The 26,784-nt window shown below is 39.0% G+C and overlaps 1 protein-coding gene across 1 annotated transcript in view; it reads left to right on the top strand.

Annotated features, from left to right (window-relative positions):
• tcerg1l (transcription elongation regulator 1 like) overlaps nucleotides 1-24,066 on the top strand; it is a 92,437-nt gene extending 68,371 nt beyond the window's left edge. The window contains exons 7-14 of the mRNA XM_061232461.1: nucleotides 1,975-2,057; nucleotides 5,752-5,840; nucleotides 8,904-9,058; nucleotides 9,973-10,048; nucleotides 16,461-16,599; nucleotides 18,041-18,130; nucleotides 18,253-18,371; nucleotides 21,152-24,066. Of these exons, the coding sequence (XP_061088445.1) occupies nucleotides 1,975-2,057; nucleotides 5,752-5,840; nucleotides 8,904-9,058; nucleotides 9,973-10,048; nucleotides 16,461-16,599; nucleotides 18,041-18,130; nucleotides 18,253-18,371; nucleotides 21,152-21,308 (908 nt within the window). The 3' untranslated portion in view covers nucleotides 21,309-24,066. The remainder of the gene's footprint in view (nucleotides 1-1,974; nucleotides 2,058-5,751; nucleotides 5,841-8,903; nucleotides 9,059-9,972; nucleotides 10,049-16,460; nucleotides 16,600-18,040; nucleotides 18,131-18,252; nucleotides 18,372-21,151) is intronic.
• Nucleotides 24,067-26,784: the final 2,718 nt, after the last annotated feature.

The raw sequence follows: 26,784 nt of genomic DNA, 5'->3' as shown, positions 1-26,784 counted from the left end.
TTAATCATGAGGTTTGAGTATTTACCCAGCCAGACGGAATATTGCCGACAGCAATTTGTTGAATTACGTTATATATCATCCCTCCTGTTATGCAAAATTGGTTTCCCCCTTTGGAACATGGGAACAGCATAACAGGTGTTTTGGTGTTCCCAGAAACCCAGCCATGCAAGCATCCCTTTCGGTATAAGCTGCGGAGGCATTATATTCTTGGTTCCACAGAACTGTGGAAACAGGTTGTCTAAGTTTGAGTGTCGCTGTTTTAATGAGCTACAACTGTACCAGTCGAAGCCAGAACGGAACGAGTACAGTTTATAGACTGCCTTGCTAGTTGCTCCGCTGTATTATTAGAATAAACATTGTTAGTTCATATTCATAGAGCCGTTTCTTTTAAAACTCTGTTTCAGCTATATCCCTCTACCATCAGTACGGTAGATTCTGATTCAGTCCATTATTTTACTAGGCAGGTTTCCACCTCATTTCTTAAACTCCACAGCCATCGTGTTGAGATCAGTTAAATACTCTTGGGTTTTTCAGGGCCTTAAAATAGAACTTGGCTTGGTCTAAGCCTTTGTTTCTCAGGCAGTAGGAATCAAACTGATTTGATATGCAGGGCATGTACATTGTCTGCTCACCGCTTTGGCACAGATCAAGTTCTCTTCACGTCTAGCGATTCACGGAGCAACTTTTGAACTCTGGTACAAGCAACATGCATAAAAGGACACAAACAAAAGCTCGTTTCTTTGGTACATCACGTTTCCTTGCTGTTTTTTGTTATCTGCATCTGTCATATGTGTCTTTGCCTTTGTAAATAATAAGTTGCAGAAAAAGTTTACTTTAAATTGTTATGAAGGAGGGTGATGATGATGATGATGATGATGATATAAGATGTGATATGCTAATGATGTTTGACATCAGTGTAACATCATTCAAGATTATCAATGGACATCACAACCAGAGTAAAGGCAATTTAGTTTTAGTTTAAGGGCTGTAAAGCTAATTAACAAACAGTAAAATGGCTAATTAAAAAACTGTAAGAAACTGTAAAAATACAGTGAAATTTATGTGAGCATTGCTCTGTTCCTTCTTTGCTGCTATACTTTTTCATCTTTGATCTCAACATTGGCAATCCAGAAAGATGCAGATAAATGAGATTAATCTAATTGACAATGCTGAGGTATTGATACACAGTGTTGGTTCATGTAGAAATATTTTTGTTTTACTTTTGACCTCCATACCTATTACAGAATCTATGTAACCTATTTTACGGAGCATAAACAATTGAAAAATATTGATTGCAAATCCAGTATGAGATAGCATCATAACTAATAGAACCCTGCCTGCTTTGTGTTGCAAGCCACTAGTAGTCTTTCTCATAGGAAAAGTGAGTGAAGCAAATACAATCCTATCCTCTCTCAAACTCTCTGAAATCCAGTACCATGATTAAGGAACGCTTCATTATGAAATTACAGTGTTCACTAAAAAGAATAAACACAAATGTTCAGTGACTGTGCACAACACACTAGTCAGTAAAATTACATTGTAATTCAGTACATTGAAATGCGAAAAAAAAAATTTGAAGTAATTCAACACAGAGCAAAGTATGTCACAATTTATCTTTGAGAACTGGGAACTGCCTCAGAAGTACAGAACTCAATTAAATACTTATTGCTGGGTGGAGGGGGGGGTTAATTAAATGTGCAACACTGTTATCTTTCACATAAGGTATATTGGTACTTGGTAAATAGATGGAAATGCAAACCTCTGCTCACTAATTAACAAGCCTGTTCTCTCTCTGTCCTTCTTAGCTGAATTACTGCTGCTATTACAATCATTTTTATTTTTTTATTTTTTTAATATATGTTCCAAATCTGAAATTGTAGACTTGTATTTGTAGACAGAGATTTGTCTGGGGTTCAATAGCAACTGCAGCACAGAATCAGTGTAAAACATATTAAACTGTCTGTCTTCTGGCAGATAAAAGCCTAGATATGAGGAAAGCCCCATGTGCTGGGACCTTGGTGCTGCACGATGATCAGAAGCCTGAAAAGAAAAATGAGGTTGGTATGACCGTACATATGATTTAATTTGCTGTTATATAAAAGGTCTGTGCATTTTTGTGTTTGTGTGTCTATATATGCTGTACACCCACCCACCCACACACATGCCCCCTCTTGGTTTCTATGTCCCGTCTTCGTGGATGTGTAATGAAACCATGGTCCTCTGTTAGATAGGTAAACAAGGGTACACACACACACACATTGTATAGAACTTTTCATCACTATACCGAATACATGAGCATTTGTACATACTGTACCGTATGTTGAGAGCTGCATTATGCATCAATTATCACTGGATAATACGTTATGCGTAATGCGCAAATGTATGCACATTTCTACATGGCTAGCAGAGCTAATCTGAAGCTAAACACTGCCCTGCTAAATTTCAGTCTTGTGCAGTCTCAAAACTCTTTCATTTCAGATGTCTGTCATTTTTATTGATGATTCAGGAAACCACAAAGACAGTATTGATTTTAAGAAATCAGTAAACTTGGGTCATCATTTGAAACATACCAAAAGATTGTTGCATTGTTGACATTTTGGAAGACTCAACAAGGAAGCTCCTTTTTGGCAAGATATTTATACAGCTAGAATTTATACTGTATTGTGGCCAACACCACATAAGTACTGCACAGAAGTTGTTTGTTGTGTCCATTATTAATCAAGGAATGCAATTATGCAAATGATTTAAATTAATCAATGCAATTATGATATGCCAGTTACACTGCTTATTCAAGAATGAATTATTAAGAACAAGGAGAGCTTATTAGGGTGTCATTCCCACCACAGTCACCAGACCTGAAACTAATTGAACATCTACAGGAGCAGTTGAAGAGGAAAAAGGCCAAAGATCAAGTGACATCAACAGATCATCTGTGGGAAGTGTTGAGAAAGCGCTGAGACGGAATGGAAAATGTGTTGTTGAATAAGCTGGTGGAATCAATGGCAAGCAGTATGAAGCTAATAAAGCAAGGGAAACGTTTGACACACAAAGTACTCACAGTTTTTTTGTCTTCCATTAATTTTTTTAATTCAACAATAAGTTGAAACATACTATCATTATTGTATTAGCCTTGAGTGTAGTCCGTAAGTATTTGGACAGTGGTAAAATTTCTGTTGTTTTGGCTATGTATGCCAGCACATTGGATTTGAAATAAAATAATGAATATGCTGTTACCTTTAATTTGAGGTTATTTACATTCATATTGGGTGGCCATGTAGTAATTACATCAATTTTTATACATAATCCCTTCTTTTTTATATATTACCATACATGGTGGAACTTTAATACCTGCCAACCCCATGTTTCACAGATGAAAGGGGGGTGCTTTGGTTCTTTGTTACTTTTAGCCTCCACACCTTAGCCTGCCGTCACTCTGATACAAGTCAATCTTGGCCTTTTTTGTCCACAAGCACTCTGTTTTTTTTTCAGGCTCTTTAGGTACTTCTTAGCAAGCTGTAACCTGGCCATCCAATCTTAGTGCTTTTTCATCTTGTGTAGCCACTACTGTGTTTCCAAACAGTAGTCACTGACACATCAACAACTGCCCCTTTGAGAGTGTTTCCAGTCAGGTGACAGGTGTTTTGGGGTTCATAATGGCAACAGTTCTTTGTCCATCAAAGGTCTTCATTGGCCTAGCATGTCCATGTGATTACTGTATGAATGTTCTAATCATCAACTCATTCTAGATAATGGTTCATCAGTCTTGTGAAATTGCAAATTGCAGTTGCGGTTACCTGGGAAATAGAAACTGCTCAAAAGCATCAACATCTGGGTCATTACATTTGCTGTCCTCGTATTAGTTGCTGTCCAAGAGTGGAGGGAGAGCAACCCCTCAATTTACATTGACATTTTGTATATACTGTAAGTTAAATGCCAAAAAAACAGCTGACATTAAACGCATATATGTATAAGGGTAGTGTGACTAGTCTACAGTATTATAGTATCCATAGCCAAATAAAACAGCTTCCTTCATTCAAGATAAATGAAATGGCAAACTTCCAACAGCCCATCTGACTGCTGGTGCCTAACATTATTCTAATGTAACTGACGTAAATATCACACTGCTCCATAATTATGAATCCTAGAGTGTTTTTTTTGCATAGAACTGGGGTTTAATCTATTTTTATGCACTGGAAACTGTGCCCAGACTGAAACAACAGAAGGGGAAAGAACAACTTGAGGTCATGTTTCAGGTGCTTTGTCTGCCTTCTGATGTGAAGTGGGCCACCTTCCAGTGATTGTCAGAAAAAAAACCCCTCACTCGAAGTTTAATTAGCAAGAAACTCCCCGGTATTTTAATTAATTATGAGATAACAGCTGAGTGCCCTCTGTAGATATCTGCCCATCAGGTCTTCTGTATAAACGACCAATCAGTAATCTGCATGGCTGCCCATGCATTGCTAGCGTAATTGGAGTTTGTCATGAGCTTTACGGGGGTAAACAGTTTATTGCGCAATAATCTCCACTCCTTTTTTCCTCATTACCCTTGGACATCATGTAAAAAGTGAAATTAATTGGAATTTGCTATTCCTTCAATAGATCAGTGGGCAAAATAAAACCATAAGCATGCAAATGCACAAAACTAAGCAGATGTCAATAGAAATATACTCGCAGTACAGTAATTCATTTCAGCACGTTGTTTCATTTGTGCTAAAGCCATCGAACAAACTTTAATTTCCCTGCCGTGTTTCACTATCTAATTTTTACTCCCTTTGTGCAATTTCAGGCATCACCTTTTCACGGAAGTCTGTAATCTTGTCTTTTTAATTAAATGTTCAGCGCACTTCAGTAGTTTATATGGAAAGCAGGAGTGCTAAAATTTGTCTGATATCTCACTAGAACCAAGGCGTAGTGCACGGCATGTTTACATTATTATTTACTCGATAGTTGCAACTATTTTAGGCTGATAAGTTCACAAACAGCTACTGTACAGCCACAGGTGACATGAGAAAATAAAAATGCAATCTGTATGCAATTTATGAGACATGACTCTTGAGAGCGCTGTGTTATTGCGCTTCATCCTTTGACAAATATTTAATTCACTCTAGTTTTTTGTTGCACTCTAGTCAGCGAGCCAGCGTTAGCATGCATGGTTAAGTGAAAAGGAAGCGTGACTTCTCAGTCGTACCCTTGTTTGTCTTCCAGCGTCGCTACTCTTGTTCTTCTGCATGTGGTGGTGATTGGCTTGTATGCGCTGTGACATTATGCTATGTTCCCGTACTAAGCATTGACAGATAAGGATCGTGTTCCATGGATGGTACTGTGAGAAGAAACAGGTCTCTCAAACTTAGTGAAATGTATATGTATTTGCAGGAACGGCAGTTGTTAGAAATACATGAAACATGCTGGAGTTAGTCTGAACCCAGAACACTTGCAGGGGCTCGCTTTTATACCATTCCAAGCCTTGACCAGGAATGTCCAATACACATAATAGGAGGATGCAGACAATTTTTTGGCACCTATCAATTAGGCAATAGCTTACTGGCTATCCTGCTGTGACTGAATAAGCATGTCTGTTGACTCAAGTAGCTCCTGATGTGTCACTCCCAGTCCCTATTCTACCATTGTACCAACTGTATTATAACACTGAACAAGGGAATGTGTAGCCAGCAGACATATTGGCACCAGGGACCGATTTCTTACAGTGCTCGCTGATGTTCACTTGCCCTGTGTTCCTCTGTATGCTTGAAGGTGGAACCACTGAAGATCTCCATGGAAGAAGATAATGCACCAAAAGACAAGAGGCCCGTGGCCTCCACGCCTGTACCCGGATCACCCTGGTAAAAGACTATTACAGTGCCATCCCGAACCAGTTGTTCAAATGCTCTGGTTCGGCTGCCTGAAATGAATGACAATGTGCAATACACACACACACACGCACACACACAGAGCAAAACCCATCTCGAAGTAACAAGCATTTTATTGCTCAGAATCAAACCGCTCTGCACAGAGAATCATTTTTTTATGAGCTTACCATACTTGCTCGCAGGGCAACGTACAGTAATCTGTTTTTCGCCTTCAACTTCCTTTGTTCTGCCACACAAGTAACAGCCATTACTTCCCGGGTATTTTCAATTCTAGACTATTTGAAAGGCAGGTACGAACCAAGCTATTTTATAGCACCTCTCTCTCGCTCTCTCTTTCTCTCCAACTGTGGCCATCAAACCTGTTCAATTGGTCACAGAAGCTTACATATACCCTTTCATGATATCATATTGTGAGCGATCTTAAGCTTAATTAACGGAGCCCACAATTTTGTGAAAGACAGATTAGGACATTTACTGTCCGTCTTTTTTTGCATACCGTCTGAAACACCTTTTTTTCCTCAGAAACATATGGTATCCAACAGCAAGACGCCCTGGAAATGGCTTATATGGGGTGACCAATTCTAAATGGAGTGTCAAAATGAATTTGGCATGGAGAGAAGTTACTGTGAATAATCGGTGATTTGCATGCGGCAGGTGCAGAAGCTGCTCAGGATCTGCTTTTTGATAGATTAGGTAAAAATAAACTTCTAAGGAAAGCCTAAAATAAAAAGGCCTCTCTTCAAAACTGTTGTTCTGATCCTGCTGCCTCAGGGTCATGAACCTCTTGAATCTGTTTGCATCGAAATCCATTAAAGATGTAGCACAGCTTCTTTGCCAGCCCCCCCCCCCCCCCCACCCCACCCCCTCCCATGGCTAATACAGTAGGTCCAGCATTTTGATAATCTACTGAGTAGCCTACTCAGACATATTTATAAGGCATAGCCTATTTCTTGATTGGTTTCAGTTTTGAAAATTATCTCTGCGACTGCATTTCGTCAGTTGGTGTGGATGTGTCGCTGCCTCTAACTGGTCAGGATAATTACTTTATTTTTATTATTTTAGGTTTAGCTTGTTTAGATACTGTTAATTGTGGTATTTCTGGACACCACTGAGAGACTTTTACTCAACATCTTGAGAAGTAAGCCAGGTACTGGACTACTACTTACCTGATTTAGTGAATGATAATATTTTTTATTTTGTTTTTGTTTTAGTTTGACTGTCATATGTATGTAAGTTAGTTGCAACCATTGAGGCAACACTGCAGTGATGCCTTCCAAAAAATTTATTGCTCAGCTTACTGCAACTGTGACAATGTATAGTTATTTAGCCATATTTTAGCCTTCCATTCAACATTGTTCTTGCAACCTCTTCACACTCCTCTGGTTAGCCAAGAACCTGCAGTCTATCTGTGCCAGCCATGCAAGTAATGTGCTCTTCTGGCACAAAGGCTGCACAGCTTAACTGGATGAATGCAGAGAAAATGCAGAGTAAAAATACTCTAGAGGATCCGTGTGATAGTCTGTGCCCTACTGAATTGACAGTACTGAACAGTAGTTTGCAATAATGGAGCAGGCCAACAAATACAATTGAACATTTCAAATTAAGGAGAAAAATAAAAAGATTAGAAGCCAAAATAGAAATAAATATATTTGTATACTTAATGAAGTTTGATCTTCGTAGAGCAGGCGTGCACAACTCCTGCCGGTCTGCGTACTAGTTTTTGTTCCAACCAATTGCCTTGGTTTTAATTTGCTGACAGGGTATAAATTACTCTGGTTCAAGCCTGTACTTGAACACAGTAAAATCCTTAGGATACACTTGCAGTCTGCAACTGTAGTCGGTACTCATACACATGTCAGATTAGATACGATTGAGTCAATTACATCATTAAGACCAGAAGTTGGCACAAAATACTGAAACAGATCGGCCCTTGTTATGCACCCCTGACGTAGAGTATATTTAGAAGTCTTTACAGGCTGTAAATATTCATCTCCATGTATCACGTAGTGACTTAAAACTTGCCAATATTTTTGTCATAAGCATTATTTGCATATACAGTGAGCTTGGTTTTTGATTTACCGTGCCAGTCAGTGACGAACTATTTGATTTCATGTTCACATTAGACGGTGTATACAACTCCTTACTCATTTATGCCTATGAAATCTGTCCTTATTTCTTAGCACTGCGTTGTATCCCACAGAAAAGCCAACTTGGTTCCTTCTAAACCTTTTATGTCATCGATTATTTGGTAAACTTTCCTTTTTAAGCTTTGGCCCAGATACAGATGCCACACAAAAACCTCTGCTTCCTGTCACCCAACCCAGAAACTTGCGCGAATGAATCTGACATTTTCTATTAGCTCAGTTACAAAAGCCGTGAAGACACAGAGAGAGTGCTTTCAAGAGGCGGCCATTTCCAGGGCGCTTTGTTTTCCATTATAGCTGGCATTGAATCGATACGTTTAGACAAGAAAAAGAAAAGCTCTTTCCAGAGGATAAAACCAAATTATTAGCATTCAAAGGAGATCAATACCATATTGAGGACAGAAGATGAGATATGTGTCAACAAAGAAACGATGATAAACCCAAGACACGAAAGCAATGTGTCCCACATGGCGCTGTTCTCAGTATATACCACTCTGTCACTTATGCCGGACTTCAAATACAATTGAAAACTCCCTTATATAAGAATATTGCATGTACATGAGAGTGCTCTGTTATGGAGGGTTGGGTTTCTTATATTGCTTGATGTGAAAGAAAAGCAGTGAGGCATAGTAGCGTGGCAAACAGTAGAAAACAGAGGTTACAGTCCAGCAAACTGAATATGGGCTCTTCGTAAGCTATTTCATGGGTTGTCATTAGGCCTTAGTTGGGCTACCCAGGACAGTACTGTATATCTGGGCTGAAAATGTGTTCGTTCAAACTAATCTACCATATGTTCCCTATTTCAGCTGTGCACGTATTCTGTTGACAGGTAATGTTCCCTAAATATCGCTGATGCTTTGCATTTCTAAGTAAATATGTCCTGTGTTTACAGGTGCGTGGTGTGGACTGGGGATGATCGGGTGTTCTTCTTCAATCCCACAATGCAGCTGTCTGTTTGGGAGAAACCAGGGGATTTAAAAGGCCGTGGGGATCTAAACAGGATTCTTGAAGATCCTCCACACAAGCGCAAAAAGGATTCATTATCAGGTATGTGACCTGTTTTTTATAAACACACCCACACGGACACACACACCAGTTTATTATGTGCCTAGTGCATAGATTTTTCATAGATTGTTTCGTAGTTGTTTCATAAATTGTAATTATCTGATGACCTACATGCATTATCAGGATAACAAGGCTACTGCTCAAAATGAAACTGTTTAAGCTCCTTAATATGTGTTTGTATAGATTAGATTATAAAGCCTTTCCATGAGTGACTAACTGTGTAAATACCAAATTACTCTTGATCTTGTTGGCAAGTTATCTCCTTTGATAGATTTCCCTGAGGGTTTTTTGTCAAATGTGTGCTTTATTAGTTTAGCTTTATTAACAATCCCTGTCTGATATGCTCATGACCTAAACCATTTCAACACCACTGTTCAAACAACATTTTCTTTTTCTTGAAAGCACTGTCTGTTTTGAAGCTTCATGATTTAATAGTTTAATATTGTAGATGTCGGGCTTGATAAGGGACAGTGGGATGGCAATAAAAAAATAAAATACACGCAATAGAGAGAGAGAGAGAGAGAGAGAGAGAGAGAGAGAGAGAGAGAGAGACAGGGAGACAGAGAGAGAAAGATACAGCAAGAGAGAGAGACAGAGAGAGAGAGAGAGAGATCATCATTCTGTAATAACAAGAATGCCAGAGGTGCCCTGGGAGATAGAATAGTTATTTTAGTTCTGATAAATGCTCTAAAAATAAATCAATGGACAGTGTTGGAAAGGATAATTATTTGGAGCTTCAACAAGACTATTTGCTCAAGTTAATTTAGCTCTCCAAAACCATTGATGGTTGAGCTCACCAAGTTAGGTTTCATTGCTGAAAGGACCAAGTGAAGTTGAATGTTAAACAACGATTGGTAGTGGAATAGTAACGATATTATCACTGTTCATTCCTTCAGCTGAAGAAGGGTCCAACTCGTCCTCTGGCAATGATGAGGACGGCGAGGAGCACACTGCAAAAACTAAAAGGAACAAGTACGTGCAAACTTTTACTGCTCTTCTGTGCCTGGCTAATCTGCTTTGAGAGGAGCTAAGTAAGTACTTCAGTGCATTTGAGAAGGTTTAATCAAATCAGGGAACACATGCAATCAAACGGCTGTGACATTTTGTCCTTAATGTTGAGTCATGGACTGTTTGAGGGCTCCCAAATGACTCAGTAAGTAAAGGTGCTCTCCAGAACTGCAGGCTAGGCACCGAAGCTACAGGTCTCAGTCTAAGCCTTTGCTGTGTCATTAGCTGACCAAACCAAGAGTCAGAGTAGCCTTGTTCTATCCAGACCTGGGTAAAATACATAACTGTTTTGGATTCAAATACTCATATACTTTCCTAGGCATTGCTGAGCTTGTCTGGTGTATTGGAAGCTATGAAATGCTCTCAGAAAGTGTAAACCCCATCTTCTGGTCCTCTTGTTTGGCTCATTTGCACCAGGAAAGATCAGTCGAGCACACAAAAGTATTTGAATCCGAAACAGTCACGTATTTGACCCAGGTCGGATTCCGTCAGAGGGAGGGATGGTTTAAGTTAAGCAGTGTTACTGGGGTTTTAGTTACATTACTTCCTCTCACTGAATTTCCAGGTGCCCACGGGGTGCCAGTCGTCAGTGAGTGAACATCATCATCTCCTTGACCCTGCAGCATTGTGTGGCCTTGCATTTGGCCTGCACTTCAGTGCTCCTTGGGTCCTTGCTGGCTGAATGGCACACTAGTGACTAAACTAGCCGTGGGCAAAACTCAATCTGAGAATAAATTGTGTTTGGGTCAGGGGGGCAAAATGGAGCTTCAGAATGTAGACCACAGTGTGTGCATGTGAACGCAAAAATACATTTCTCACAGAAAACTTTGTTTGTCCACTTTTTCACCAGGAGTAGTGATAAAACTTACAATAACTAAGTGCTAGTATGTTGTTAGCCTTTACTGATCCCTGTATGAGGTTAATATGATGTAGCTAGCATAAACCAATAGTTCTAACCCATACAATTAGCTTTTTAACAGCACTTGGTCAGTCAAATGATATAAATGGCAGCATTTGATTATGCTCAACGGCTCCAAAAATGTCTGTCGTACCAGACATAAATGACAAAAGTCGCAATCTCTAAAAGTTATAGATTTTCTGAATCGTTATCAATTTCTCTTGCCCTCTGTGAGTGAGTCCGTGTGATCTGAATGTACAGTTGCTATGTAAATTACGTCAGAATGATTCAGCATTGTTATTTGCTATCTTACCGCACGCTAATAACCATTAACATGCTTGGAGCCTGATACATCTATTATCAAAATCAGTTTTCTATTCACCACTATTCACCAATCAGCTGGGACCTTTAAGTTTTAAGGTTTTAAGAGCAATTGTTACGTCACCATTTTCCAGCTCCATAAATGTAAAAAATGGAATGTTCAGTGAAATCTGTCTGTTTTTCGGTGCCGTCGGACTCCTGCTTGTATCCTGCCTCAGTTTGTCACATTAAAATTCCACATAAGGACAATTATTGTCCACAACATGTTAATTTAATGTTAAACTGATATTTTAATCACAATATTAGTGTGTATGTTGAGTTCCGGAAATACAATTTTTGGTTGTCCTCCCTAGTTTAGGGAAAAAAATTTAACTGCTGTGTGAGAATAATTCCCACTTACATGGGGACTCAAAGCAAAGGACATACAGTTAGATTGAATGGTCTCCCAAGAGAGCTTGGGACTTGTACAGATTATATACAGCTTTAGCTTTTTTCCAACCATTTCACATTTCCCTGTGCCAAGAGAGAAGGGGGAATTCGCACTGCAAGATTTTGGCAGCATTGTAGTTGTTTTCTGAAACAACATTCACTTTTAGCTTGTATGTTATTGAGGGGGGCTTAGTGCAATAGAGGCAGATATGTAGGAGTGTGTGCGGGTGGCGCACAAAGAAAAGACATCTTGATTGCCTTTTTGGCTGCAACTGAGAGCAAATCTGATTTTTTCCTCTTTTTTTTAAAGCTTTACTCATTGCCCATGTATTCCATAATGTTCTCTTTCATGGCAAGGCTATTATCCAGTACACTCTATGTGGTTTTGTTTGAAATCATAAAAAGGAGGTATTAAAATGCATGGTGTGGGTGCTGTTTAAAAATGTTGTATATAAAACAGACCAGTACTTAGAGTACATTATGATTTCAGGCACTGTAGGAATAGCAACACATTCTGCACTGGTGCCATAAGCCTCCTCACACCAGTATTACTGTGCGATTCTGAATTTCGCTGAAGGTTAACACAAAGTACAAAAGCACAAAGCACATGTACAATGAGGAACCAGTGTGCACACCAAACTATTTGCAAAGGGTTTCACAACAGAATGCTTATCCTTTTATCCCACAACTTTGCCCTTGCAAAAGAGATTTTGATTTCAATGGGGTTTTTTCATGATTAAATAATGGTGAAAAACAAATGCAAGCTGTGAAGGACAACAGTATCATTATATAATGCAGGGAATTACAATGCAGTCCATAAGTATTTGGATAGTTTCTTTGGGTAGGTGCTGTGTTGGTGCATCATTAGTTCATGCATTATAAAGTTAATGAACATTCAATTGATTCTGGAATTTTGAATCTGTTGTATTTAGATGCAGACCAAAATAAGTGTCAGTGCCAGTAAAGCAGGGTGGGAAAATCAGAATAATCGATCGAATCAAAGACATAGGCAAAACACTGGGTGTGTCAATATCAATTGTTAAGAATCTGCAACTGGTGAGCTGAGCAAAAGCAAACAACCTGTCAGACCATGGAAGACCAATGTAGTGGATGACCGAAGATTAATAATAATTCTGAAGAAAAACTTCCGAGCAGATAAAGAACATTTTCCAGAATGTAGGCTTTGGTCTGTCAAAGACTAAAATAAAGAGAAGACCAGCATAACCTCGGCTCACTGCAAGATGCAAACATATCGTAAGGTTTAAGAACAGAATGACCGGTTTCGAGTTTGCTAAAAACTAAAGTCCTAAAGTCCTAAAGTCCTGCATTTAAAGTTATTTCTGGAACAAACTCTTATGGACAGCAGTATTGACCTGCAACAGAGTGATAGAAAGAGTAAAGAGTGGAGAAAGAAAGGAACTGCTCATGATTGAATTCCAAACTCATTTGTCCTTATTGATGAAATTCTGAAGGTTTAGTTCAGAACCAAGCAAATTCCTCAAAACTCACTGGAAGATGCTATGGCCATACTATGGACCTCATCACATATATCATCAGGCATGTCCTATTAAACATTTTGTTTAATTGTATTAATTTGATTAAACTCTGTCAGGATTGTAAAGTTGGAGAATGAATCTTTTAACAGAAGCTCAGCTTTTTTTCATTTTTCCATTATCAGTCCAATTATAGGTCCAATTCATATGCATAAGGCAGAACCTGACAAGCAAACTCATTTTTTTGTTGATTATTATTATTATTATTATTATTATTATTATTATTATTATTATTATTATTATTATTATTATTATTATTATTATTATTATTATTATTATAATAATATGGCGGCACGGATGGTGCAGTGGGTAGCACTGCCGCCTCACAGCAAGGAGGTCCTGGGTTCGAATCCCCGTCGGCCGGGGCCTCTCTGTGCGGAGTTTGCATGTTCTCCCCGTGTCTGCGTGGGTTTCCTCTGGGTACTCCGGTTTCCTCCCACAGTCCAAAGACATGCAGGTTAGGCCGATTGGAGAGTCTAAATTGCCCGTGTGAGTGAATGGTGTGTGTGCCCTGCGATGGACTGGCGACCTGTCCAGGGTGTATTCCTGCCTTTCGCCCAATGTATGCTGGGATAGGCTCCAGCCCCCCTGTGACCCTGATCGGGATAAGCGGGTTCAGATAATGGATGGATGGATGGATGGATTATTATTATTATTATTATTATTATTATTGTAGTGACTGACATTGCATTCGATTAAATATCAGGGGAAATGTGTCTGATGAAATGCTGCCCTTATTATGGTCTAACATATAGTACAGTGCCATGTCATTATATAAGTAACCCTGCAATTTGTGAATGACACATAATGTACAATAAATCAATAGTGTGTGTGAGTTCCTTGCTGCAGAAATGTGTCTGGTGATTTGCTAAATTATATTGTCCATCATCATTTGCCATAGCAAATAATACATGCTCTTTTTGCACAAGCACTGCTATGTATTAATTTAGGTGAACACCATGCATGTCATCAAGGTTATTTGAAGAGAGAATGAAAGTTAGAACAGCACATTATTGCCTTTATCTGAGGGTTACGTTGTTTTAACACAGACCATAAATCTATGGAAGTTGTGAAAGTTAAGGTAAAAGTGTTTGAATGACGATAGCGGACAAATATTACAGCAAAAAGAACCATCTGATGTTGAATACCTTGTGAAATATTCAGTAAAAGCACAGCTTTTCTGTACATAACAATGCATTTTTTTATATATTAAGAATATATAAACAACTCAAGTATAGAGCGTAGTGATAGTCCTCGGAGCCTGGTTCCTAATGCACAAAGTCTTGTGAAACTAAGTGTGACAGTAACACACATGGCTGCAGAAATGGAGAACTCGTGCCTGAAAAGAAAATGGTGGGCATTGTTATGTGGTTTTTTCATATGCCGCAAGCATCCCTGACATTTTACAAAGCCATTCTTCGTTAAATTTTCACATCGGTGATAAGACAATGGAAGGCAGGATGATGGAAGACCAAATCTTTAAGAATGAAAAAGCAGAACGGGGAAGAGATTACAATTCTCTCTGTGCTCATATTTATGAATTAATCTTCATTATTGGTCAGATGAAATATACCATTTAATTAACCATACCATTTAGCAGTTTGCTTAATATTGGATTCTGAGTGGCAAAAGCATATTATGGGAAAATCCATTTCCAGAAAGTAATGGAACTGAATTATATCACAGGGAAATAAAAATCTATTTCAATGCACATACAATATTAAAAATGCATATGAAATTACTAAAATCACCAGCTGCACATTCTACTAGTGAGGATTCTTATTCATTCCTAGTCATTATTGTCCAATGTTCAAATGTATTTTTTTATTTTTTTAATACATCTAGGGGAATATTTATGTCCTCGGTCCAACCTTCAGCACTGTTTCCAAATGAGTGCTCTGTCATGTTGAGAAAATTGTAGAAATACTGTAGCTTAGAGTCCAGTCTTGAATTTAAACCATCGTCTTATAGTGATCCCATCTCCAAATAGTGAAGGTGTATTTTGGGACATTTTACCCTCTCTTGTTGGCTGGACTGCTTAGCCAGCTGAAGGAGCAGTGTACCTTTTTATTCCCCCAGATGAACTCGGATGTGTTGGTGAAGGGTGTAAAACAATGTTTTTGTTATTATTTCTGGCATCATGCTCAGAGTGTAATTTATGTTGGGTATTATCATCATTTTCACAATACTGATTCTTCCCCACAGTGTTAATGACATGTTACTGTGGGGTGACACTGGCTCAGGTGGTAAGAGCAGTCGTCTGGCAGTCGGAGGGTTGCCGGTTCAATCCTGTCCTTGGTGTGTCAGAGTGTCCCTGAGAAAACCTCATCTAACCCCTAAATTCTCCTGACGTGCTGGTTGGTGCCTTGCATGGCAACCAATCTCCGTTGGTGTGTGAGTGCGCGTATGGATGGGTAAATGAGAAGCATCAATTGTACAGCACTTAAAAATAAAAGGTGCTATATGAATGCCAATCATTTACTGTACATTGATATCTCTTGTATTAAATTGCTAGTGGCTCTTAAACCCATTTCTTTCTTTGACCATTGAATACTGCCTCCATGATGAGTAATGTTGACCCCACAGGTCACAATAGAATACAAGGTGCTGGAAGAACATTTTAAATCCTTGTTTATACTGTATTCTATACCTTGGGGATGGTTAGTAGTCTGCAAAAGGCATGCTATAAATTCATCTGTGAATCCACATGACTTGTCATGGTATGAACTTTAGCCACTTAATCCAAAGCGGATAATTAGCACTGTGATGCTAATTACGCAGGGTGTCGTGTCTATATAACTAACCATCTGTAGCCTCAGCTTGATGTGCAACACTGGATTTGATACCCCCTGCCCCCCCCCCCACCCCTTCTAAAAATAGGAAGATTTATGAGTAGAGCTGTGGTAATTATTAACAAATGCAGCTGGTTGCTATGCTAACACAAACACTTATAGGGTATGCAATATGTGTTGCATGCACATTTAATTTAAAAAAATGGAATTGATGATCCATAATTTGGGAGAACTGGGGGGAAAATGTATCCATTTTGGGGGAGGGGGGGATCATCTTGACCATAATCTCCAATATGCATTTCAGTGTGGTCGATTGAATGGCATGGTAGCCATTGTGTGATTACTAATTGTTATACCTTTGTATGTTTTACCTTGATTATCAGAATGGAGGATCCCATTGAAGCAGATGAAGAGAACAACATGGGGGAGGAAGAAAAATGTGCCAAAACCTTTCCTCATCGGACAATTCTACCCTTGGAACTGAGGATCGCCCACTTCAGGGATATGCTTCTTGAAAGAGGGGTAATGTAGATTTTGGTCGCGTAGTGTGCAAGAAAGTTTTTGGAATGAAAATAAGCATAGTGTCATCCTTGTACATAATTCATATACAGTAGGCCTCTGTTTAATTGAAGTACAATGTATTCTTTGTTGTTTGTATTGCCATATTCTATCTTACCCTCAGAGTAAATGGTATGACCTATATTATATCTGTATTTGTCACAATATTTATGACAAAACTGAGTCTTTGTTGTGACATTAGAAATGAGATTATACTTAAAGCGAGGATTTTCCCTTCTTTCATTTATTCAGAAAAACACAATTTAATTCCTTCATATGGTAAAATGTAAATTGGATTCTTTCTGTCCAAGATTTGCCAAAAAAGTTTTCGAAGCAACGTTGCTTCCTTTGCACAGATACAGTTTAACAATCATGAACAACTTGCTATACTTTGTTTGCAAATAAAAAAAGCCTCCCTTACACTTTTCAAGGGGAATTGCGATGTCGATAGCCGGAGGCTCGTTTCACAAAGAAAAAGTGATGTGCAAGCGGATATGTGTGAGATGTGATCATTTTTATTTAGGGGGAAAAAAAACTGAAAAGAATGAAAGAGAAAGAAATCTAACCATAATTTTGCATCTCTAGCACATTTTGTAAAATGCATGCATTGAGGAAAGCAGGAAAGCAGCTGCTCAGGAAATCATTGTCGTTCCCTTGCTACTGTAGCGATGCATGAGTTTGAGCACATTAAGCACGCAATAAATTCAGTTTGCAGGGAAGATGTCCCAATTGGTGAACATTGCCAGTTTTATACAGTAGTGTAAACAAAACAATGGCAATAAATATACATATTGAAAAAGAAATGTATATGACATATATATTTTTCTTTGTATGGCATGATGAGGTCAGACAAAGCAAAATCCTGATCTGAGGTTGATATTAAAGGGAAAGATGCATTGGAAAAAGTTGCGGATGATAAAGTCAAGCAATGTAAATTAAATTAAACACTGACGAGCAGTGCAGCACATGCTAAAGGATAAGCCCACTAGTGTGCCCAGAATGCATAGATCACTGTGTGCAAACAAATATGGTAAATAAAAAAAAAGTATGTCCACATTTAAAGGTAAAAATGAAAAGCGATTGAACTGCTCGACTCGCTGAACAAGCGACATGAATGACTGGTGTGAAGGCAAGGCGGATCTGTGGTAAACCATGAGAAATTTAGTTCACAATACTGTAAAATATTGTGACTGACTTTTTTGAAACCAAACCCTGGATGCTGACGGTCGAAAATTCAGAGACAAGGAACTAGGGATAGGACATTGGCATTGTCACATTTTGCATGGAAACCAGAGAGCAGCTCTTATGAAAATATAGAATGTTCAGTCTTAAAATGGTTATCAGGCTGATATACAGGTATATTTTATATAACTTTGTTGCACTATTTTTGTTTCTCTTGTCATAGGTTTCAGCATTCTCTACATGGGAAAAAGAGTTGCATAAAATAGTGTTTGATCCACGATATCTCTTACTAACATCAGAAGAAAGAAAACAGGTATGTAGGCAAACATATTTTTTTCATCTTCTGGCAGATTTCAGTGTTGTCAGTTTGAGCATCGTGAATTGCCTCACCTAAGAGGTAATTGTGGATCCTTTCTCTCCTTCTCTCAATTTCAGATCTTTGATCAGTTTGTCAAGGCTAGAATGAAAGAGGAGTACAAGGAAAAAAAGGGAAAATTACAGCAGGCTAAAGAGGAATTTAGAAAACTTCTTGAGGAGTCCAAAATTACATCCAGGTAATTTTACTTTTTTATTTTAGATATGCTGTTCTATTTCATTCTTCCAGCCCACCAGAGGTAGTCTAAACTACTGGGTATTCCACCTCAAGCCATGCGCAGGTCGAGTCACACGTCACATGGGGTGACCTGAGCTGCATAGCGTGCCCCATTAAAATCCCAGGACGCCCCAGGTCTGCACTTTTTCATTGCTCGTGGTTCAACTCGCAAGTCATGCACAAGGGCTGCCACTAGACTACGTCTAATAACTTCCCCTGAAGCTTCATGACTACTGTTGGAACTGTCCACTCTCTCAACCTGCTGTATTGAGGGGTGACATGGCTCAGGCAGTAAGAGCAGTTGTCTGGCAGTCAGAGGGTTGCCGGTTCGATCCCCCGCCTGGGCTGTGTCGAAGTGTCCCTGAGCAAGACACCTAACCCCCAAATGCTCCTGACGAGCTGGTCGGCGCCTTGAATGGCAGCCAATCGCCGTTGGTGTGTGAGTGTGTGTATGAATGGGTGAATGAGAAGCATCAATTGTACAGCGCTTTGGATAAAGGCACTATATAAATGCCAACCATTTGTACCATTGATATTACTAGTGACTGTGGAACTGTATACTGTCCCTGCTTTTTTGTCTCAGAGAATGTTCTCACTTCATCATTGACCAGAAATATCTAAGCTCTAAGAAATTCCAATGGGAGTGCAGATGTTCCTCACCTCTTCAGTCTGGTTACAGCTTCTTCTCAAGCTTGTAGCCTACAGTGTAGTTAGCTAACTAGTTTCTAGTGCCTCAGCCTTGGGCATTTCAGTCATAGTGTGCTTTGCTCTATCAAACTATATTGCAGCTGATTGGGAGATTGGTTTGGTTCTAATTCTGACCGAATTACGAACACCCTTGTACCAGGTAGTTAGTTGTGGCTTCAGCTCAAGTGTATTTGTTTCTATATCGCTCTCGCTATAACCCGTTCGCGGCCCAGGAGGGATTTCGCCCTGCCAGCCCGCACTTGCTCACTGCCATTAGTGAAATTGCTTCCGGTTTGGCTCTGTCTCAAGTGACGTGTTGCTAGAAGCACTCCTTGCTATAGCCTGTTTGCTAGTGACTGTAGAACTGTATACAGCTTAGCTATATATGATTTGTTGTGAAAATGAAATCAGGAAGGATAGACTTCTTCAGACATGCTATGTATTATATATGTTCAGCCTTATTTTACTTAGTTTATACACAACCAGAGACTTCATTTGGGTATGGAAAGGCAGTTGCTATATCTTAGCTTCATGGTCAAGATATTCAACTTTCATCACACACTTTCAATGGATTAAATTACTATTAAATAAATATTTTAAAAATAATGGGCCACACAATTGTATTTACTTGTGATTATGCTGACATTGATCATAATCCATATAACGTCATAAAGTGTTTATAAGTGCCAGTGTCCTGACTGTTTACTGCTAGATCATTGCTTTCTAATGGAAAGTTCCATTACTTATGCAGCTAGCTAGCTACAAAACACAGCTCTATTATACATTATTGTTATCACAACAGATACTTAAGAAAGGATAGGACAGTGCTAGCCCGTTATCTACAGTAACTAATCAATGGTCAATAGTACTCCAGGCATCGCCTGATTGGTGTGCTTGTTGTCTTCACCCAAAAAGATAGCTACCAAAGTTGTATTTATTTATTTATTTATTTATTTATTACATGTTTATTCAAGTCACATTTACCAGTAGAATAGTACATTTATTAGCATTTTTATTTTATTTTTTATAAAAAATGTATCAATGTTCACATCCTGTGCTGGCTAGATTTTATATGATGTTCTCCATGAATGAGGTTTTGCTGAAATCATTCCACTGTATACAGCAGTGGCTATGCGAGGACAAATTGCCGGTTTCTAATAAGAAGTGCCAAAGCACATACCTCTTATTATACAACCCCCTGTGTCCAGATGATTGAATTAAGGGCCGGGCTTTAGAGACGGTTGGAAAATATAAACATTGATTTGGGTTTACTTTTTTTACAGAGCATTGGATCTGTATCTCATTGATTGTATGTCTTCTGTAGAAGTGAACAAGGATGAGTTGTCTGAACAGCTCTTACCAGGCACTTCATCCAGTCATTAAACCTAAATTGAAGAAAAATCTGATCATGGGAATTGTTAATGAAATAAAAACAGAATGAATTCTTGTCAGGCAGGCTAACGTTGGGTTTTCTTGGATTTCTCCATGAATAACACAAAGAGCTGAGACTGATGAAAACAAATCATTGAAGTTAGAGAAAAGACGTATCCTTGTACTTTTTACTTTAACAGTCCAGAGTATACCAGAACGTATAACTGGCACAAGTGCATAGACCTTGTTCGTCTTTTATTTACTTATTTATTTATTTATTCTTGTCTTCCAGCTCTGTGTAATTAAGAAATCTCATTAAGTTGGAGAAAAATACCATGGAAATGTCATTTTGGTAAACACTCTCTGCCCTGCTCTTATGGCAAACTGTTGTAAAGTGTTTTATGTGTTTTGACATGACATCATCTGTTATGCCATTGTAAGATTTGTCATGTATCTGACAGTGTTATGTCAGCCTTGTGTTGAGGGGTTCAATTAAAGTGTTACCATTACGTAACATTAACAATGTAGACAAGCTAGTTAAACATTTGGAACTAGCAACACAGAACTGTTCTATCTGAGGTAGAACTGAAGAGCTCACATTATATAGGAGCGTATTCATGGGGTGCTGATCTTCATTTCTGGAATTTAAAGCACATATTTCCTCTGTCTGCTTATGCACTGCAGGTCAACTTTCAAAGAATTCTCAGAGAAGTATGGCAGAGACCAACGATTCAAGCAAGTTCAGAAAAAGAAAGATCAGGAGCACTTCTTCAATCAGTTTGTCAATGCACTCAAGAAACGAGACAAAGAAAACAGACTAAGACTGCGGAAGATGAGATGAGAAGCCACAAGCTTTGTGATGAACTATTCCTTAAACTGTGAAGGGGTTGCTGACCACTAAATCAGATTGTCAATTTTGTAAAGTACCTGTCAATATCCCTGAATCAATACAAGGATGAAGCAGACAAATATGCACCCAGTACATCTGTGCACTGGTGATGCCTGGCTTGACTGTGTGGAATATGAAGTCAATGCTCAGCGATTAAATGTTTCATATTGAAGCTCTGTTTTAAAATTCAGTGTTTCACGTGCTCAACTCTCAGTGAAAAACATGAATTTAGCATTAATGTTGTTAAGTACAATACATAATTACATGTATAACTATCTTTGATACAGTATGCATGTGTATGTCTGATAAGCAACCTGTTCTCACAACCCGTTCATATCTATCCAGTGAATTTCCAGGCACCCTAAAATTATATGAATATGTTATCCTATGAATGAATGAGTCCTCACAATAAAGAGAAGCCAATGATATTTAATTTCCAACATACATGTTTTATTTTATTGTTATTTCGTGATTGGTTTTTAATAACTAACTGGTTTTTGAAACTTTATCACGTCTCCTTTATCTGTGTGGGTGGCTATCTCCATCCCACGTGCCATGTCCCAACTGTGTTGTGTTACTGCCAAGCAAGGTACCCAGCCATTATTGGTGGCTTACCTTTTAGTGAAAGAAAATTTTTATTCTGTTTTGTATTTATTCTGAGAAACTGATCAAGACATGCAATATGAGGAGGCCCTCATTCATAAGATCGGTACAAATTTCATTGTGCTAGAAATTCATTGATTATTTGGGTTGTGAGACCCGGCTTACATATGTACAGTCAGATCCAGAATTATAGGCACCCTTGATGAATCAGCACAAATAATACTGTCAACTAAAAAATTATACTGTTATTGACATAAACTTTATTTTCCAAAATGTGTGAAGTAGTGTGCTTTAATGATTAAAGAATCTAATAAAAAATGTATTTCCCCAAAAAACAGGTTTCACAATTATTGGCACCCCAGGTTTACTTTATACAACTTCCTCTGGCAAAGGTGACAGCCATGAGTCTTTTCCTATGTCAATGGTTAGAGAATGGTTAGATAAAGTTAGATAACACATTTGGAGGGATTTCACCATTCCTCCATGCAGAACATTTAAAGATCATTCATATCCTTGAGTTTGCACTCATGGATTGCCCTCTTCAGTTCAGACCACAGGTTTTTGATGGCATTTAATTATAGAGAGTGAGAGCCATTGCAGAACATGGATGTTGTTTTCACTTAACCATTTCTGTGTAGATTTTCATGTGTATGTTTGGAATCATTGACCTTGTGGAAAGTCCTGCTATGACCAAGTCTCAGCTTCCTAGCAGAGACAACCAGATTTTCCACCCAAATTTCCTGGTACTTTCTGTAATTCAATATGATTTCATTCAATTAAATATGCCATTGAAAATTGAACCCCTGTACCACTGGGTGTATGGCCAAAACATTTAATCTGACCATAGCACTCTCTTCCAGTCATAATTCCAATGACGTTTGGAAAACTCCACATGCTTAATTTTGTTTATTGTGCTCATAAGGGCTTTCTTCTTGCCACCCTTCCATAGAGTTTGTTAGGATAGAGGTTTCTTTTATGGCTTTTTGAGACTTGATGACCCCAAGATTCAACTGATCACTGCAATTATTGAGCCGTGGTCCTTAGTTTCTTTATTGCTTCCTTCTCCAGGAAGCTTACTGTCTGTGGGAACAATGTGGACTTGCATCCTCTTCCTGGCAAGTTTGCAACCATTAGATTTTTTCCATGTTTTCGTAAGTGCCCTGAAGGTGCTAAGTGGTGTGGTATGTTTAACTGTTTATGTTGGCATTACTATCCGGCATTACCAGAATTGTGGCAGTCAATTACCATCTGTCTCTTCTGTATTGACAGTTCTTTGGATTTTCCCATGCTAATGGCTGACAAAGGGATTTTGCATACTTTACCCCATTTTTATACTCTAAACAGGAAGCCATGACACAATGTAGTTCCTTTAGACTGAGATGAACTAAATTAGGTAAAATTGTATAGCTTTTTTATTTTATTCATGATAAATGTTAGGGGTCCCTATAATTTTGACACTTATGGTTTTCAGAAAATAGATTACTGAATAAAAAATATTGAAACATGAGAGTAAGTGGATTGAAATAAAATTATATTGTTTTCCAGTATGTTTGAACATAACAAATAGATTATTGTCTGTGATGTTTATTATGTGCAGCCTTTTTCTTTATTCTTATCAGGGGTGCCAATAGTTCTGGAGCTGACTGTATGTGACCACAATACACATGCCGACATACATATGTAAATATACAAGGAATTCTGGATGTTTGATGATGCACACTAAAATTTTGGAAAAGAATTAACATTTTAAAATATTGAAGAACAAAAATATTTATTAATGGTATTGTGTATTGATGGATTTTCTGATGTTGTCTAAAAGTGCATTGTGGTTAAAAACAAACAATGGTATTGTATGGAAAGAATATTGTTTGACATTACTTAAGAGAGTTTCGGCACTGTCATCATTAATGTAAAAAAAAGCTAATAAATGTGCATTATGTGTAGGAAGACATTCTGAAAACTATCCTAAAGACTAGTATTCGTTTTGGATTTGCAGTGGTTTGTTTGTTAAAATGCTAGATAGGTACTAATTGATTCTTTTACTAAGTAATGTTTTCTCATTTATTTTTCAATTAAAGGTTTTGTGGATTCTGTGTTGATACATTAACCTCTGGCTTAAATCAATATTTAAATCAAGGGAAATTCAATTTAAAAAGTAATCTTTTTTCTATAGAGCCAAATAAATGAGGTCCCTGGTCTTAACATGCGGTAAAAAAATAAAAATATAAAATAAACAACAAAAAAAAATATTTTAAAATGTGCAATACAATGTTGTGTAAGGCAAAAGCAGATAGGTAAGAACGGGGATAAAAGGTACTTACATCACACAGGTGGGAGAAGATGGACATTGAGGGATGTGTGATCACTGCTGCCAGTTCAGGAGAGGCCAGATTTCACTTACATGCTGCTCTGAGTGGAATGATTTCAAGAGCTTTAATGATTTCACAGCAGTTAATCCAAGCTACTGCATCTTCCGAACAGCTTTCGAAAATCCACAGGGCATGTGAAAGTTTTCCACAGATAAACACAATGGTTTACAGTATGTCTTCACCTCTGTCATTCTGTTGTGTTTTGCTCAATTCTCTTTAGTAACCAGATGGTTGTTTCCTGCATTTTTTCATCCTTTCTCCTTCCTTACTCTTCCTTACTCTTCTCCTTACCTTCATGTTTAAGATGCATTACAATATGAATGTTTCATTTCCAAAGATAGATATAGCATTTTTACTCACTATTAATTGTACCATCTGGTTAGTCTATCTAGAATCTGTGACTGAATCATTGTTCAACAAGCTTTCTAACTAATCATGCAGTTAAATGGTGAGTATTCTCCAAGTCTTTTCTTATATCTTGCTCTTAACATAAATATTATCATTTATACAGTATTGTCGGGGAAGTGAAGTTTAAGAAGAAATATGGTCAATTTCCAAATCAAGTCATTTTAACAGCCAACATCTTGGTTTGATATTCGGAATTGTGAATACCAAGTGCATCAATTGTTAAAACCCTTTACTTATCCAACATGTAAAATAAATGTATTCAATTTAATTTGTCAATTATGATGAAAGGATATCAATTATCAAATAAATTACTGAATCTTCCTGAAATCACTGATGAAAATTTAGAAATTGCCAGAGCAGCTGCTCTGTGCACAGCAACAGCAGCAGCTCAACCTGCCAAATGTCCACTATCCTGACTCCCTGGAAATGTCGGTGGAACTATCTTAGTTTGAACTAGCAAGCTATTTATTTATGTTCTTATGTTGTTAGAAGCAGGACTGAGCAGTATAATATTGTTATGAAAAGATTCATGATTTTATTCTCTTTCTAAGGAGACCTAACAAGCATGAATATTCTAAGTGGTACTCAAGCTCAATGCCTCTAAAGACAGAATTTTCTCCTGCTTCTAACAATAGAGGTGATACTAGACAAATAATTGTTAAATAGAGTGAATTGCAACCTACACCTTCAAGAAACAAGTGTTCCATGTAACAAAGCCAAATCACACTGCATTGGTTTCCGCTCAAAGCATGAATTGCTTCTAAAAATGCCATGAATTAATAAACTCTCAGCATATATATATATATATCCATCCATCCATCCATCATCACCCGCTTATCCGGAGTCGGGTCGCGGGGGCAGTAGGCAAAGCCGGGTATTCCAGGCGTCCCTCTCCCCAGCAACGCATTCTAGTTCCTCCTGGGGGATCCCGAGGCGTTCCCTGGCCAGGAGAGATATATAATCTCTCCAGCGGGCTCTGGGTCTCCCTCGGGGTCTCCGCCCAGTTGGACGAACCTGGAAAACCTCCAAAGGGAGGCACCCGGGAGGCATCCTGATCAGATGCCCGAACCACCTCAATTGGCTCCTTTCGACGCGAAGGAGCAGCGGCTCTACTCCGAGCTCCCTCCGGATGTCCGAGCTCCTCACCCTATCTCTAAGGCTGAGCCCGGCCACCCTACCGAGGAAGCTCATTTTGGCCGCTTGTATACGCAATCTCGTTCTTTCGGTCACTACCCAAAGCTCGTGACCATAGGTGAGGGTTGGGACGTAGATCGACCAGTAAATCGACCCTCGATCGACCCTCTTCACCACAACGGTCCGGTGTAACGCCCGCATTACTGCTGACGCTGCACCAATCCGCCTGTCGATCTCACGCTCCCTTCTACCCTCACTCGTGAACAAGACCCCGAGATACTTGAACTCCTTCACTTGGGGCAAAGACTCGTTCCCAACCCGGAGGGAGCAATCCACCGTTTTCCGGGAGAGAACCATGGCCTCGGACTTGGAGGTGCTGACTCTCATCCCGGCCGCTTCACACTCGGCTGCAAACCGCTCCAGTGCGTGCTGAAGGTCACGGTCCGATGAAGCCAGCAGAACCACATCATCCGCAAAAAGCAGAGATGCAATTCTGAGGTCACCAAACCGGACACTCTCCTCACCTCGGCTGCGCCTTGAGATCCTATCCATGAATACCACAAACAGGACTGGTGACAAGGGGCAACCTTGGCGGAGTCCAACACCCACCGGAAACGTGCTTGACTTTGTGCCGAGAATGCGGACACAGCTCTCACTTTGGTTATACAGGGACCTGATGGCTCGTAACAACGGCCCCGGTACCCCATACTCCCACAGTACACCCCACAGGGTTCCCCGGGGGACATGGTCGAAAGCCTTCTCCAAGTCCACAAAGCACATGTGGACTGGATGGGCAAACTCCCATAACCCCGCCAGCAACCCTGCCAAGGTAAAGAGCTGGTCCACTTTTCCACGGCCAGGACGGAAGCCACATTGCTCCTCCTGAATCCAAGGTTCGACCGTCGGTCGGAGCC

The sequence above is a fragment of the Conger conger genome, chromosome 2 (assembly GCF_963514075.1).
Source record: "Conger conger chromosome 2, fConCon1.1, whole genome shotgun sequence".
Lineage (NCBI taxonomy): Eukaryota > Metazoa > Chordata > Actinopteri > Anguilliformes > Congridae > Conger > Conger conger.
The sequence above is the reverse complement of the archived record's forward strand: the minus strand, read 5'-3'. Positions and strand labels throughout refer to the sequence as shown.